Here is a 16322-nt window from a genome sequence, read left to right on the forward strand (position 1 = left end):
TCATTTCTATGTATTAAAAATTAAATTATCCTATCCATTAAAATAGGCCAAACTGAGGGGTGGCTTCCATGAAATTCCTGGATACCTCCAGCTCCCAGCACCATCCAAGGGGAGCAGGTGGAGATCCTGGACACCTGGACTGACAATGCTGATGCCCTCTACAGCAGTGGTTCCCAAACTTTTTAGCTCAAGGCCCAAAAGAGAAATTAGACGTTTGCCCGGGACCCAAACTATTGAAAATAGCAGATCTGCTATATATCTGCTTATAGATCTTCTATTTTCACTAGCCTACTTCTTTAAAAAAAGAAATTATTTGATATTTTTTATGAACTACTTTTGAAAAATGTTAGAATTGTGATATTAATATAATATCTTAATATAATACATATTGTTTTTTTAAATGTAGGAAACTAAAAAAGGGGATATTTACTCGCAACCCATAAAAACTGGTCCACGACCCAAACATGGTCCCGACCCACTGTTTGCTCTACAGTATGGGTCAAGCAAGCAAGCTGCCCGTCCTGAGGAAGCTCAGGTCCTTCAATGTGTGCAATAGGATGCTTCAGATGTTGTACCATTCTGTAGTAGTCAGTGCCCTCTTTGCAATTGCATGCTGGGGTTACAGAAATGTTAGGGACACAGACTGAACAGGCTGGTGAAGAAAGCATGCTCTGTCATCTGTGCTAAATTGGACAGTGTGGAGGTGGCAGACCAGAAGCTGGAGGCTATATCCTGGCCAATGCCTCCTACCCCCTCCAGAAGGAGATTGTGGGGTGGCTTAGCCCCAGGGGTTCTGGAAGATTCATCCTCCCCAGTCAGAACAACAAAAGACTCAGTCAGTGCTTTGTGCCGGGAACCCTGAGGCATTTCAATGGCAAGGCAGCGGCCAGCCATCCACATTAAACGCTTGCTCTGCTCGGTGCAGGGACTAATCTGTCTCAGAACTGTAGAGTTTTTTGTTGCGTTTGGATTATTTTTAGGGTTAGTCCGTTATTGCTATTGTTACTTGTTAGGACTAATGTTGCTGTTAGACTTTTTGGGCATTAGTCTGTCTGTTATGTCAAGACTGTCCGACTCCATACACTGTACTGTGTTCTGCACTATACTGGTTTTACTGGTATCTGGTTTTCCTTTTCTTTTTTGCCTGTATCTGTCCTGTGTCTCCTTCATTACTGCTGTTACTGACTGGCAACTTAATTTTCTGGGAATCTGGGATAGCCTAAATCAGTGGTTCTCAACCTTTTCATGCCGTGACCCCCCAAAATAATCATATTTGAACTGGGGACCCCCCCACCCTAACAGCTTACAAGCACTTGGAATGTAGGAGTTGAGGCATTACATTTAGTTTGCCTCGGTTCCACAGATACATATTGTGAAGATAGCAGATCTACAAGCTCAAAACGCCTGCGCTGCAAGGCGTTGTGAGCTTGTAGAGCGGCTATTTTCACATTTTTCTTTCTTATGTTATTTGACAATTAGAATGGTCTCTAACCGACAATTCGGTCGGTTAGACCAGTTTTTATAGTAGCCTATAATTTGTTGATTACTTTTGATGCAGTAATGGTCTTTTTCTTTAGGTATTAAAAAGGTATTAACCCTTGCATTGTTTTAGAAAACTGCATCCACTTGTGGTGTTAGCGGGTCAAATTTGACCCGTGATTTAAATCAGCCCAAAATACTATAAAAAAATAAGTATTTTCATTATTTTTTTCCTCCCACCTCATAGCTGACTTGTAATGCATTCATATCCATGTAAACACTTTTTAAAATATTATGTTGGGTTAGGGCTAGGGTTTCATCTTTCAGTATCTCGTTTTCTATTATAGAAATGTTAAAATTCACTCATTAAATTTCCTATAATGAAGGTAATGGATAATGATGTTATCTAGCTATAATAGAATAATTAAGAATAATAATTAGAACACACTTTCAAAAAAAATTAATAAAAAAAAAACTTATACCGTATACCATAGAAGGTAAAAAGTCATTTCTTTTTCATAAACTCAAACTTTATTTTACTCGTGATAGCAAATGCTAATTGAGGACAAGTCTCTCTCACTCTCAAACATGTAAACATTGAACATTGACAATTTGGGGGGGAATTGAGCCACACTTCTTTGCCGGGGTCATTGTGGACCCTAACACCACATGTGTCATTTTTTTTTGAGACCATCAGAATTAATTAAAATGATGATAAATAATTTTGTTGCGTTAAAATGGCTATTTCTGAGGATATCATGAAGCCTCGTTCCAATAAAGAAATGTAAAGGGTACTTTTTACCTATTCAAACTTGAAAACGGGTCAAAAAAGACCCTAACACAATGGAAGGGTTAAAAGTCATTAAATTGTCACTTCACTGTCATCTGGGCTGGGACCCCCCCCCCCCAAAAAAAAATACATGTGGGGACCCCCTGGGGGTCCCGACCCAAAGGTTGAGAACCACTGGCCTAAATAATGGTGTCCCTCTCTTCTTGGCAAACGACCACACCGGTCGTACTGTGGACTCTTGACCAACCACCCCATCATGGCAACCCCGCCCACAACAGGCGTTTCCGTACCAAAAACGAACACACCATTCGGTTTCACTTCCGTCTTGGCGTCTTCACTCTGCGGCTGGAGAGACCAGACACACCGGGAACGGATTCACCTTCGCTAAAGAATTGACTTTCGGGCTGAGAAGAATAGAATTCTCTCTTGTTAGTCACTTTGTGTAAGTTTCGGCGTGTCAGCTGAGTACAGTGTGATTTAACTACAGGCTCATTTTCCTCACAGCTCAATAGACTCAGACCCAGGTGAGCTAGCTGGCTGCTAACAAGAAGCTAAAGGGCCTAGGAGGCTAACGTTAGCCGAGCTAGCGTAGGTAGTGACCGAAGATAACGATGACTGTAGTGCAAAATATGTGTATATTAATTGTCGTCATGCATAAATTACGCATTTTCAACTGGAAAGGGGCGTCAAATTGTGTCGATACCTTAGCTTCTGAACATATAACTGTATTTTCTTTGTCGAACGGAAGGGCTATGGCCGATCTACAAGCCTCCGCAACGCGTTGAGAACTTGTAGCTCTGTTTTCGGGGCGTGTTGTTGAATGTTGTGTTATGACGTAACTACGAAGTACGAACTCACGTCATTGTTTTTGTACACTAATTGTTTACACCTCAAGCTGGTTTAGCAGAGATTTGGGGGTCAATTGTGTGTTTTGCTTTTTAATTCTTCGAAGTGGTGGTTGTTGTTGTCAGCTAGGCTGGCTAGCTGGCATTATGCTAGAACATCTGTCAAAGTACCATTGGAAAACCAGTCAGATTGAAAAAGTACCTTTTTAAGCATACTGTGTCATATAACAGGACAAAACAGCTGCTGCTGCTAGTTTCCGTGTAGGTAAAGTTATGCAAAAGAGGCGAGCAAGCACTGCCACTTTTCACGGTAGCCACACATTGATATGAAATGGCAAGTAATCAATTACTTAAAGTTCCGTTCCATTCACTACTATTTCATGTAAAAGTATTGTCAGTGCTTGTTAAAGGTGGTGCAAGAGATATTCTTTGTTAAAAGTGGTCAATAGCTCTTTATTGCGATAGCAATCGTTGCCATAGAGCTGTTCATTAACAGCTCCCTGTCTCTTTACTAAACAGAAAATACATTTTCATACATATATTTTCTGTTTACTAAAGAGCTGGAGATACCCCTGTTACTGAACAAACACACTATATTATAGCAATTATTATCAGAATATAGAGATTACATTTTTTTTAAACAAAAATAACAATTTAAACCACTTTTAACAAGTTCACAAATGTTGCCAACTGTTAATTTATGAAGTGCAGTTGTGTGTGTACATTGCTATGACAAATCTGTGAAAAGGGTCCCTTTTTTGTTGATGGTATCTGCCTGGTCAATATTAATAACATAGGTGTTTTTTCAGGTTATTCGTTGCTGGTAGTGTTTTGCAGGTGCATTACTGGTTGTGTTGTTTTACTTTCACAGCCTTCCTTTTTGCATCCTTGGCAAAGAGGTGACTGAGAAGTTGAAATTGACCCCATAGCTGTTTTAAACTGGGTGTTGTGTTGGTATCTGCCAAGAGGAAGTTGATGAACACAAGAGAAGCATTTCGAATCGGGACACGATGGTGGATCCCTCGGCTACACTTGTAATGGCTTTTTATTAGGTGTTGTGACAGCACTATTGTATTGTAACTGTGCCGTAATGCTGGCCTGCTGTAAGCGTTGTTGGTTTATCAGGGGAAGTGGAGCTGGCTTTGTTCACAGTCAAACAGGTGGGACTGGAACGGTTAAAGAAAGTGCCATGGGTGTTTAGCTGGTTGAGTCAAAAGCAGGATGTCAGAAATGTTGGCCTCAGTATTTTTTGTGCATGGTCTGACTCTGGTTTGTTGTCACTTGTCATCTTGTCCAAGTTATGTCAATATGTTTTGACTGATGTCATAAATTGATCCGGTTCGTCCTGAAAGTGTACATTAAAGTAAAAGTAATAATAATGGTGAGGAAACTGCATTATATCTTCAGTTTCCCCCCCCCCCCACAGTAGGTTTATTAAATACATTTAAAAATGAGCTCATATGATTATGGAATCATATGTTGCCCATTACATGTTTGGGAGATATTTTTTCAGCATTGTTCGGAATGTCCTCTTTAGTTGTTTTTTCACCCTCTTTCCAATGATATAACTGGTTCTAAGTTATTTATAAATGTATGCCTGTTAATGGCCATGTTATTGCTTTTGGGCCCGTGATTGACTGCATTTTAGTGAATATCTTACACATTGGCAGTCAGAAATATCTACATGATGAAATGGACGTGCATGCATGATTTTTGTATTAAACTGGATGGAAGTGTGCAGTTTGTAACTGAGATTGTATGCGACTAAACTATAATTTCAACCCATAAATGGCAGATGCATGAACTGAAAGAGAGCAATAATTACTTGGTTACTTCTGTTGTTCTTCATCCTAATGTTTGGATGGCTGCAGTCTAATGTGGCCCATTTTAAAGTGTTGGTGGCCAGTTTCAGACCTCAGATGTATTTCAGTGGTGTTACCAGCTTCCCATGTTATGGGTTCGGTGGCGTCATGTTGGAATGCCAAGGAATTTTGAGGTGAGCCAGAGATGCTGTCAGCAATAATGTTATTCTGTACCCCTCTGTTCTGCAGGTGCTGTTATTTGTGCTTTGGCATGGCGGTGGTCATCCGTTTACAGGGACTCAGGAACACAGCAGGTTCTGAGGACATTCGCAATTTCTTCAGTGGCCTCAAAATCCCAGATGGTGGGGTGCATATTATTGGTGGAGTACGAGAGGAGGCTTTCATTATCTTTGCCTCTGATGAAGATGCAAGAAGGGCAATGGTTCGGTCGGGGGGTTGCATTATGAGATCCCCAATCATCTTGCTGCTGAGCAGTAAGTCGGAAATGCAGAATATACTTGAGGAAAGTACACAAAATGCAGAGCTGGAACCAAAGGGGTCACTCAGGGAAAGTTCCAGGGGGCATGAAGTGGATGTTTCTGGAGGGACTAGGAGAGCTGACCACATTCAGACTAACAGAGGAGGTAGACAATCGGGTCATTCTCATGATGATGCACGCCAGAACCTGAGGGCTCCATCAACCAGTGATGATGACAACCTGTACTTGGCTCTAAAGGGGATGCCTTTCTCTGTGACTGAAAGGGATGTCCGTGACTTCTTTCATGGGTTACTTGTCGAGAGCATAATCTTAAAGAAACATACCAATGGCCAAAACAATGGGGAAGGTCTAGTCCAATTTGCCACTTACCAGGATGCAAGAGATGGCCTGATGAGAGATAGGGAATACATTGGTGCGCGGTATGTGAATGTTCACCTAACAAGTCAACAAAAGTGGCTTGAGTCAGGCGGAAAATTGGCAGTGGGTGTAAATGGTAATGGCAAGTTCAGAAGAGGGAGATCGCCAACTCACAGTCCAAGATATCCACAAGCCAGTACAAGGTCAAGATCTCCTTTGGCCCTGCCAACTCACAGTCCAAGGTATCCACAAGCCCGTACAAGGTCAAGATCTCCTTTGGCCCCGCCAACTCACAGTCCAAGGTATCCACAAGCCCGTACAAGGTCAAGATCTCCTTTGGCCCCGCCAACTCACACTCCAAGGTATTCACAAGCCCGTACAAGGTCAAGATCTCCTTTGGCCCACAGTCCCAACTCCCCTTCCAACCAAGATTTTTGTGTCATATTGGAAAATCTGTCTCATGCAGTGGAAAAACGTGACATCAAAGGCTTTTTCACTCACGCAAAACTGGAGGACGACCAGATACTGTTCCTACTTGACAACAACGGAGGAAGAACAAGATCTCTCTTTGTGCTTTTCAACAGTCTTGGGGAATACTGTGTAGCCTTAACTCGCCATAATGAAAAATTATGCAACAGATCTGTTAATATCTCCCCAATCTCACGAAAGAAAATGATGTCCATCCTGGAATCTCACACTGGGAGGCCTGGTAGCTTTCAGGAGATGCCTCTGAACCAACAAGCCAATCCTTATGACTCTGAGAAGGTGTGTCTCTATGTGCGTAATATGCCGTTTGATGTACATAAAGTAGAGATCATGGACTTCTTTTTTGGGTTCACTATTACGGAGGACAAAGTGTCCTTGCTGCGGGATCATAATGGTGCCGGTCTTGGAGAGGCTTTAGTGGTCTTTCGGTCTGAGGGAGAAGCTATGAGTGCTCAGTCTCTGAATGGTCAAAGGTTTCTTGGGACGGAAGTCATGTTGAAGTGCATCTCACCGTCTCAGATGCAGGAGTTTGGTGTTGAGCCCCCAACAGCGCAACAGTCGATGCCAAGAGAGGAGAGGTACTCTTCCATGCAAAGTGAAGGACCCAATTATCCTGGTGACGTTGCAAACTTCAGACTGCCCACTGATGGTAACAGGGCAATGGATAATGTCCATAGAGGGGTTGATCCTTACCCAAGAGGATCTTATGCGCCACAGGACGGAGGTAACGGATCGGTTCATGGAGGTTTTGGGCCACCTGCACCCCAGTTAGATGGACCCACACGTGTGAAGCTAGAGAACCTGCCGTTGCGCATCAAAATGGATGAAATCTATGACTTTTGTTATGGATATCGTGTGATCCCCGGATCTGTGGCCCTGCCACACAAAGGAACCGCAACCGTGGTCTTTGAGTCACGAGAGGAGGCGCTTACAGCAGTAAAAGAACTCCGTGGAAGACCAATAGGCGCAAGGAAAATACAGTTGATGATGATGGAATACCTTTATGACTGAAAATAAGACATTTTCACTTTATGTAACATGCCTCCAACTTTTTAACAATTTGGTTGACTTAAAACTTAACATGATCATATTCTGAGAAACGGCTTCATCACCCTGTACGCTTTTCTTTTTTCTCTACCTTAAATGTTTTATTGTGATTAGACTGTTAGTTTGTCTAGTTAAAAAAAAGAAGTATGTTTTTTGTGCAATTATCTGGTCAACTTCTTTCAGTTCAATGTTGGGGATTACTTCAGCTCAAATCTTATTGAAAGATTTTTGTAAAAATGTTTTAATGTACTCAATGTAAAAAAGCCCCCCTGCATTTTTGATAAAAGTACATACTTTTGAATATCTGACTCATGTATTCATATTTATTTAAATTGAAAATGAATTGTTACCCCATGAAGGTAAAAATTCTCTTGCAAGGTTCTTAGCAATTGCCCTGGACAGCAGATGAGGTAATTATTATAAAAACATGTCATACAACACAATCACAAAAAGTAGGCATTTCATGTGTTTTCTGAATCTGGTTAGCTACCCATAGTTAAAATGTGTACACAATGTTTATTTTGTACCACATGACCATAATGTGTAGTCCCTCAAAGAAAGTGAGCATAATGGATATAGCTCTGTGGCAAGTAAACCTGTCATTTCTTGATGGCTCAACGATGGAATATGGCAGAAATTAAAATATGAATTGGGAATTATGCACATAAGTAAAGACATTCAATTTTATAAGAAACTTGGAATTCTGTTTTTGCAGATGAAACGTCATGCAAATTGATGGGCTGACCCAAGTAAAATATCAGTTATGGCTTGTGGGACCACCAAAAGATAACGTTTTCCATGACATCCACTAGCTTGCTAAGCTAAAATATGTTTTTCAAATCATTAGGCTTACTATTTTATCTGCTATAATACTAAAGGGGTTTTGCATATATGAACATGTGATGAACAATGTCATTTCCACAAATAATATATATATATATATATTTTTTTTTACAGTATATACTAACATTCTTATTTGACATGATGTGAAATGGAGAATTGATGTTTTTTGGAGGAAAGCTATTAACTCGTTAGGGGTATGTTTTTATGCTGAAAGGAAAACAACCATTGACTACATCGCAGGCCCTGATGGCACTATATAATTTTGGTGAACTGAGAATATTTTATACTGTCAGTTCAAACAAAATGATGTGTCAAGTGCCTGGAATTCGTTTTAAATTCAAACAAAATGTTACTGAATGCCATAGAAATATATATGTACTCAACTACATCTAAAATTACTAAGAGGCAACTGTAAGTTGCTGATTTTGTTCTGCCTCTGTACCCGATTTGGGTTCGATCATTTGATGTGCTCACTCACTATTGTACAGTTTATCCATTTAACCTCAAATAAATAAATCTAAATTATTTAAAAAATTGCTAATCTCTACGCTCACAAGAGGTTGTGAGCTTGTAGATTGCTATTTTTAGAACAATAGATTTTATTTTAGCCCAACATTGGGACGACAGGGTCATCATTATCTTCAGATTGAGAATCATCACTCCATGGCACTCACGGTCACTTCCAGGGTTGCCATGTCTATTTATTATAAGCGACTTTGGGCTTGTTTTTCTGGTAAGTTGCTTGTAAATGTTTGTGTGGTTGCGGTTTTTTCAAATGTTCTTCAAGATTATTATTTTTTAAATATCAAATTTGCAAGCCCACAACCGCAACGCTTGTAGATCGGCTATTTTCAAATAGACAACGTATTATGTTGTAAAGGGCGAAGGGCTCGCTTATTTTAGGCTTGTTTTGATAGACATAATTGCTTGTTTCTCTCACAAAACCTGGCAACACTATCACACAGATCTGTTGCAACACTCCAGCATGTTAGGTGGCGGTAATGCTCCTAAACTTAGTGGATCTATCCCACCGGAAATTCAAAGGAAGAAACGGCTTCGGTGAGGCCAGCATCGCTTCGGCGAGAGAGAGAAAGAAGACGAAGGGGCCGATTCATCACACTGGCTTTTTATTACATCTTGTTATTTTTTTCCAAACAAAAATCACTTTTCTGCTCAGAAATACACAATCTCTTGTGGTAGACTCTTGAGTAAGTTTTGTCGTTAGCTGGGTACAGTGTGGATTGAAAGGCTCGTTCTCGAGCTGCTAGCCGATTACTGCTAGCTAGAGGCCTCGGATGCGATGTTGGTGTCACCAGTGTTGCCATGTCCGCTTATTATAAGCGATGTGGAACTGCTTTATGTGTAAAGTTGCTTGTAAATATTGGTGATTGCGGCTTTTTGGGCTTGTTTCTAAAGTGTACTTGCTTATTTAGGTTTGCTTCACAATTTTAAAATTATTATTTAAACCAGTGGTTCTCAAATGTTTTCATTAGTGTTTTGTGCCAGGGATCAAATTTTGTGTTAGAATGTTTAATACAATATCCCAAATTTCCATTTTATTTCAGGAGTTTTTGAAAATGACAGATGCGACATGTTGTGAGCTTGATATATATAGGTTTAAAAATGGCCCAAGTTGCTTCTTTTGGGCTTGTTTTCCTAGACCTGGTTCCTTATTGCTCTCACAAAATATGGCAACACTATTGATGCTAATGCGGGTGGAGACCGATGGCTAACGTTAGCTGTTGTATCTATGAACATTCATTGTGTGTTTTTACCAATGGAAGCGTTTCAATGTGAGATCCTGTGTCGACAGGGTGATCGGTCGTTTTATATGGATGGTGTAGCTCCAATCGGAACCTCTGGTTCCAAATGGGGCCATGGCTGGTGGTGTATACTGATACTCTACCTGTTTTCATTTAAAGAACCCCCAGTTTTATATTATGCATCAACCCACGGACCTAATATGTGTTAATAGTAGCCTACTGCTACAAATATTTGGGTTGATTTATCACAATAGGTGGGAGGCAGAGCTGTTGTTCAAAGCCCGAAGAGGCTAACTAGCCATTTACAGTTGCTAGTTTACAATGGCTAGTTATCCGAGTGATATGAATTAATCTGATTAAATGTGCCTCAGTACGTCTGAGTTATTGGTTTATCAGCCTGGAAGTGGAGCTGGATTCTAGTGGCTTGCTTGGTTCACTGTATTCGGTGTTGAGCTTGTTGAGATACAAGTGATGTTGACAGTTTGGCCTCGTTATGTGTGTTTTGGTCTGTTGGCTCCCATCAAGTATGTTAGTTTAAAAATATGTCTGCATTAATGGTGCTTCCTTGGAGAGATGTCAGTTTCTCGTGAAATCGCAACTAGAAGATTGCATGTCATTCTAGACGTCTAGCGGACATGAATGCTTCTATTTATGGGCCTGGTTGTTGTATAAATATGTTAGCCAAAACAAGTGGCCTGGACCAATGAACTGAAAGTCATGATTTGGAAAATGAATTTTGCCAAAAGGATGTGTATTTATCTGTTTGGGAATGTCAGCTGTATTTGCATTGTTGTGATGTTATTACTATAAAAAGGTGTGCAGCATTCTTCTTTCTTTTAGCTGGTTAAAATTAATGGTGAGAAAGGTTTTGTGTGTTTTTAAGCTCATGATTATCAGCTATAATAGATACAAATAAGCATATCGTCGCTGTCGGGCAGAAACCAGCAATTGTTTTTATACATCAAGTGCTATTGTTCGATTGAACCAATAAAGTATTAAAAAGCCAATGAAAAGTATTAAAAAGCGCTTTTGACTAAACCTAACTCCATTGGATCCTCATTGATTTGAATGACGAAGTCAGACGGAAAAAATACCTAACTCCACATGAGCTGTATTTGGGTAAAGTGATGATAATATAAGGACACATTCAAGTATCTGACAATGTATAAAGTCACCATATCAATCACCATTTCATTTCCTGAAAAGTTAATATTTTGGACATAGCTGGTTTCTGCCAGACAGCAGAGATATGTTAAAGCCATAGAGCATATTTGGGAAAATATGTTTTGCTGGACTGCTCAGGATTTTCGCTGTAGGTGTTTTTTCAGGCTCTTCCTAAGGAGAACACTTGCTCTTTTGTGTTCCTGTTGATGGCCATGTTATCGTTTTTGGGCTAATAATTGACTGCATTTTGGGCACAACCCAGAGAATCACACTCATCACATTGGCAGTCAGTAATATCAAAATGATGAAAGAGATGAGCATGGATTTTGTATATTTAACTTTGAATGGAATTGTGCATAGTTCGTACCTGAGATTGCACGCTATTAATCACTCAGTTAAACCCATGAATTGTATATGCTTAAAAATGTATGCATTGACAAGGAGACTATTAAATCCCTGAGAACAAGTGAGCGAGCTATACGTTTATGATGTGCTCATCATCCTAATCTTTTGATATCTGCAGTCTTATGGCCTATTTTGAAGTATTTCAGTGGTGCTACCAGCTTGCCATGTTATGATCACACACTGTAAAGGTTCAGTGGTGTCATGATTCATGTTGGAATTTGAAGGTGAGCTAGAGATGGTGTCAGCAATAATGTTATTCTGTACCCCTCTGTTCTAATCTGCAGGTGCTGTTATTTGTGCTTCGGAATGGCGGTGGTCATCCGTTTACAGGGACTCAGCGTCACAGCAGGTTCTGAGGACATTCGCAATTTCTTCAGTGGCCTCAAAATCCCAGATGGTGGGGTGCATATTATTGGTGGGGTACGAGAGGAGGCTTTCATTATCTTTGCCTCTGATGAAGATGCAAGAAGGGCAATGGTTCGAGCGGGGGGTTGCATTAAGGGATCCCCAGCCAACTTGCTGCTGAGCAGTAAGTCGGAAATGCAGAGTATACTTGAGGAAAGTACAAAAAAAGCAGAGCCGGAACTAAAAAGGCCACACCGGGCCACACAAAGTTCCAGGCGCCATGAAGTGGATGTTTCTGGAGGGGCCAGGAGAGCGGACCACATGCAGACTGCTAACAGGGGACATAGCCAGTCGGATCATTCTCATGATGAGGCACACCGGAACCAGAGGTCTCCATCAATCAGTGATGAAGTGTGCTTGCTTCTGACGGGAATGCCTTTCTCTGTGAGTGAAAGTGATGTACGTAACTTTTTCCATGGTTTATCTGTTGAGGGTGTAATCCTAAGGGAAAATATCCGTGGCCAACACAATGGGGAAGGTCTCGTCAAATTTGCTACAAGCCAGGATGCAAGAGATGGCCAGATGAGGGACAGGGAATACATTGGTCCAAGGTTTGTGAGAATTAAACCAATAAGAGGAGAAGTCTGGCTTGACGCAGGTGGTAGTGTGGCAGTGGGTGAAAACAGTAATGGCAAGTTCAGAAGAGGGAGATCGCCAACTTCCAGTCAAAGGTATCCACAGGCCCGTACAAGGTCAAGATCCCCTTTGGCCACACTAACTCACAGTCCAAGGTATTCACAAACTCGTACAAAGTCAAGATCCCCTTTGGCCCTGCCAACTCACAGGACAAGGTATCCACAAGCCCGTACAAGGTCAAGATCTCCATTGGGCCCTCCAACTCACAGTGCAATGTATTCACAAGCACGTTCAAGGTCGAGATCTCCTTTGCCCCCCAGACCCAGCTCTCCTGCCAACGAAGAGTTTTGTGTCATGTTGGAAAATCTGTCGCATGCTGTGGAAAAAAGGGACATCAAAGATTTTTTCCGTAATAGACTGGAGGATGACCAGATACTGTTCCTACTTGACGACAAAGGAAGAAGAACAAGCTCTCTCTTTGTGCTTTTCAACAGTCTGAGGCACTACTGTTCAGCCTTAACGCGCCATAATGAAAAGTTAAATCACAAAAATGTTCTTATCTCTCCAATCTCACGTGAGAAAATGATGTCCATCCTGGAATCTCACACCGGGAGACCTGGTCAACGAGGTAATGCTAATGACTCTGAGAAGGCATGTCTCTATGTGCGTAATATGCCGTTTGATGTACGTAAAGTAGAGATCATGGACTTCTTTGAGATGGGTTCTGTTGGGTTCAATATTACGGAGGACAAAGTGTTCTTGCTGCGGGATCATAAAGGTGCCGGTCTTGGAGAGGCTTTAGTGGTCTTTGAGTCTGAGGAAGAGGCTATGAGTGCTCTGCATCTGAATGGGCGAAGGTTTCTTGGGTCAGTAGTCATGTTGAAGTGCATATCACTGTCTCAGATGCGGGAGTTTGGTGTTGAGCCCCCAGCAGCACAAGAGTCGATGGCAGGAAAGGAGAGGCCCCATTATCCTGGTGACATGGAGGTTGCAAACTTCAGAATGCACACTGATGGTAACAGGACAACTTCCAATCTACAGGTTAATATCCATAGAGGGAGTGATCTTTACCCAGGAGGATCTTGTGCTTCACAGGACGGAGGTAACGGATTGATTTATGGAGACTTTGGGCCACCTTCACCCCAGTTCGAGGGTCCCACTTGTCTGAAGCTAGTGAACCTGCCATTGCAAATCAAAATGGATGAAATCTATGACTTTTGTTATGGATATCGTGTTATCCCTGGATCTGTGACCGTACTACATGACAAGAATGGAATGCCAAATGGTTCTGCAACTGTGGTCTTTGAGTCCCGCCAGGAGGCGCTTACAGCGGTTAAAGAACTGAGTGGAAGACCAATAGGTGCAAGGAAAATACAGTTGATTTTTGTTTGAAAAGAAAGCGCTTTTCACGTTATGTAACATGCCCCAACTCTTTAACAATGTTTCGGACTTAACATGACCATATTTTGAGATAAGCTTCACTTGAGCTTTTTTCTTTTTCCTCTACCTGAAAGGATTTATTGTGATTAGACAATATATTGTGACTAGTAAATGTGTTTCGTTTCGAGAGTGTAATTAATTAATTCATCAGTTGCTTTCTTCAATGACCTCAGCTTTTACGGTCAGACATTTATGTAAATATAATTTTGTTAATGTAATAAGTGTTTAAAAAACATGTGGTTCTGATAAAATGGCATGCTTTTGAATTATCCGACTTGTGTATTCATTTACATTTAAACTGAATTGTTCTCCACCAGGTAAAACGACTGATGTTGAGCCAGGTGATTATTATATCCCAATTGTATTTTCCAATTACTTAAAACTCCATGATGTCACAGGATCCAGTAAAGTCTGAGCTAAACTCTTAGCAGCTGCAGTTGTCAGCATTATTTGCTCAAGCATTTTGTGCTTAAAACGTGTATTTTACACCAACTATAATCAATGTAGCATAGAAACTTGAGTATATCGAGTAACAAAACGTTTTGGTGGGTACACTTGTATTTATTGTAATTCCCAAGATTGATTGAAAATGGTGAGTATTCACAAAAATGTATACAATGATTACGCAAATTGATAGCCAGCCTACTTAAAGTATGACAAGTATGTGATCACCATTGTCCCTGTCATTATCCACTAAGTTGCTAAAGTGTATATCTTGAAAAATATTTTGATATGAAAACGATAGCTACTTGGCTTTAATATTTATTTGCTAAGGAATATGTATTGTACATAAATACAGAACTTCACAATATAATGCAGACATTCTAACAAACAATTTTTGTCCAAAAGTGTGACTTTAGTGACTAGTATAAATAGTTTTGTATTCGTATTTTAACCGCCCTGGTTGGAATGTTATTCCTATTATGGTGTTTTTACAGTAGTTGAATTACACAAATTGATTTCTGTCTGGGGATAGATTACTCAATGTTGTCAGTATTTCATCAAAATTATATTTCATACCTGGAAATCTAAATCTAATGTTGCTGCTTTAGGGGCAACGTAAAAAAGCTAAATTCAATAAAATGCTGCAAACAGCACGCAAGTAGGCTACTATAATTAATTCTTATCTGTTACCGCGACAAATTAAGTTAAAAGACATGAGTGTCATTGATATTGTCATAGAACTAGAACATTTCCTCATTATATAAAATGGTAATTGCCAACAGGTGAGCTTTCCTATAATAAATTGGTTGCGATATAGCCTACTATGTTAAGTGAGAGGCAGCATTGAGCAATTTTCTACTAGAGCGAGTGTCAATGCGGATAATTAATTATTTATAGCAGTTGGATCTTGGCTTTCAGTGAATCGTCATCCAGTGTTCTTTGAAAGAACACATTACAGTTAAGGCAGTTGAAATAAATTACTGTTAGACTGGAAATTAATTGCTTCTACTTAACCACTTAAACCCCAGTATAGTATTGTGGGGAAAGCTTTCGCAGAAAATAGCAGATCGACAAGCTCACGATGTTGTGATATGATAGAAAAATGATAGAAAATTGTGATAGAAAATACACTAGTATTGAGCCCTGAGGGACTCCCGTTACCCATATGGGGTATAAGTGTTTAAAGTCAAGGCAGTTGAAATAAATTACTGTTACACTGGAAATGTATTAATACTAGTCTTATTTTGAAGTTCACCAACCCGAATTTTTTTTTTAATGCATTATTTGTTGGAAGTTCGCTACGGAACATATTGGTCTATCAAGAACATCGTACAGGAGTTTATTTGCTCTGCAGTCTACAGATCCGGTCTCGGGCGGATACGGAAACGGTCTGTCCATGGTACTGCAGAAAGCATAGGGACGTGAGGTTAGTCCGATTTGCCTGCAAAAAAGTGAAATGCCTATTCCTCTTACTGGCTAAGAAAACAAAGAAAAACTAAGCTATACACAATAAACAAAACAATATATGCTAAATGACAGATTTGAGCTTGAACGTATCTAATATTTATATTTTCTGTATACATTTTATAATTCTTTACAGTTTACATAATGGCATGGCCAGACTAATATCACCGTTCTGCCAGATTCGTCTGGTTTCGATGGTTGTAGGCTAAGAACGTTTATTTTGAAATTTGACGGCCGGAACTCAGATCCATGTGCTTGCGGGACTTGACGCAGATGACATCACTGCTGGCCTGACACCAGTGTTGCCAAATTTTGTGAGAGAAATAAGCAACCGGGTCTAGGAAAACAAGCCCAAAAGAAGCATCTAGGCAAGGGCACTAGGCCATTATGAGCACTTTAAACATATATTTACTACTGCGTTTTCAATAGCGTTGTGATTTTGTAGATCTGCTATTTAAAAAAAAAATCTAAACATTCTAACAACACTAATCTGGTATGCAGGGCTCCCTGGCA

General features: G+C 40.3%; 2 protein-coding genes across 3 annotated transcripts; both read left to right on the forward strand.

Moving 5' to 3' along the window:
* The first annotated feature begins 2599 nt into the window (after nucleotides 1-2599).
* On the forward strand, nucleotides 2600-7395 carry LOC308084372 (RNA-binding protein 12B-like). Of its 2 annotated transcripts, none has more exons than XM_080427001.1 (2): nucleotides 2600-2711; nucleotides 5166-7395. In XM_080427001.1, the coding sequence occupies exon 2, from the start codon at nucleotides 5188-5190 to the stop codon at nucleotides 7267-7269; it is 2082 nt and encodes a 693-aa protein (XP_080283127.1). In that variant the 5' UTR covers nucleotides 2600-2711; nucleotides 5166-5187; the 3' UTR covers nucleotides 7270-7395. The 2 variants fall into 2 exon arrangements, with proteins under 2 accessions (XP_080283127.1, XP_080283128.1); XM_080427002.1 differs by having other exon boundaries at nucleotides 2603-2793.
* A 1822-nt stretch (nucleotides 7396-9217) lies between these two features.
* Nucleotides 9218-14400, forward strand: rbm12bb (RNA binding motif protein 12Bb). Its single transcript, XM_080426116.1, has 2 exons — nucleotides 9218-9356; nucleotides 11765-14400. Exon 2 carries the CDS (start codon nucleotides 11787-11789, stop codon nucleotides 13851-13853), a length of 2067 nt encoding a protein of 688 aa, XP_080282242.1. The 5' UTR covers nucleotides 9218-9356; nucleotides 11765-11786; the 3' UTR covers nucleotides 13854-14400.
* The last annotated feature ends 1922 nt before the right edge of the window (nucleotides 14401-16322 follow it).

Source organism: Gymnoscopelus braueri (assembly GCF_963280865.1).
Source record: "Gymnoscopelus braueri genome assembly, chromosome: 4".
Classification (NCBI taxonomy): Eukaryota; Metazoa; Chordata; class Actinopteri; order Myctophiformes; family Myctophidae; genus Gymnoscopelus; species Gymnoscopelus braueri.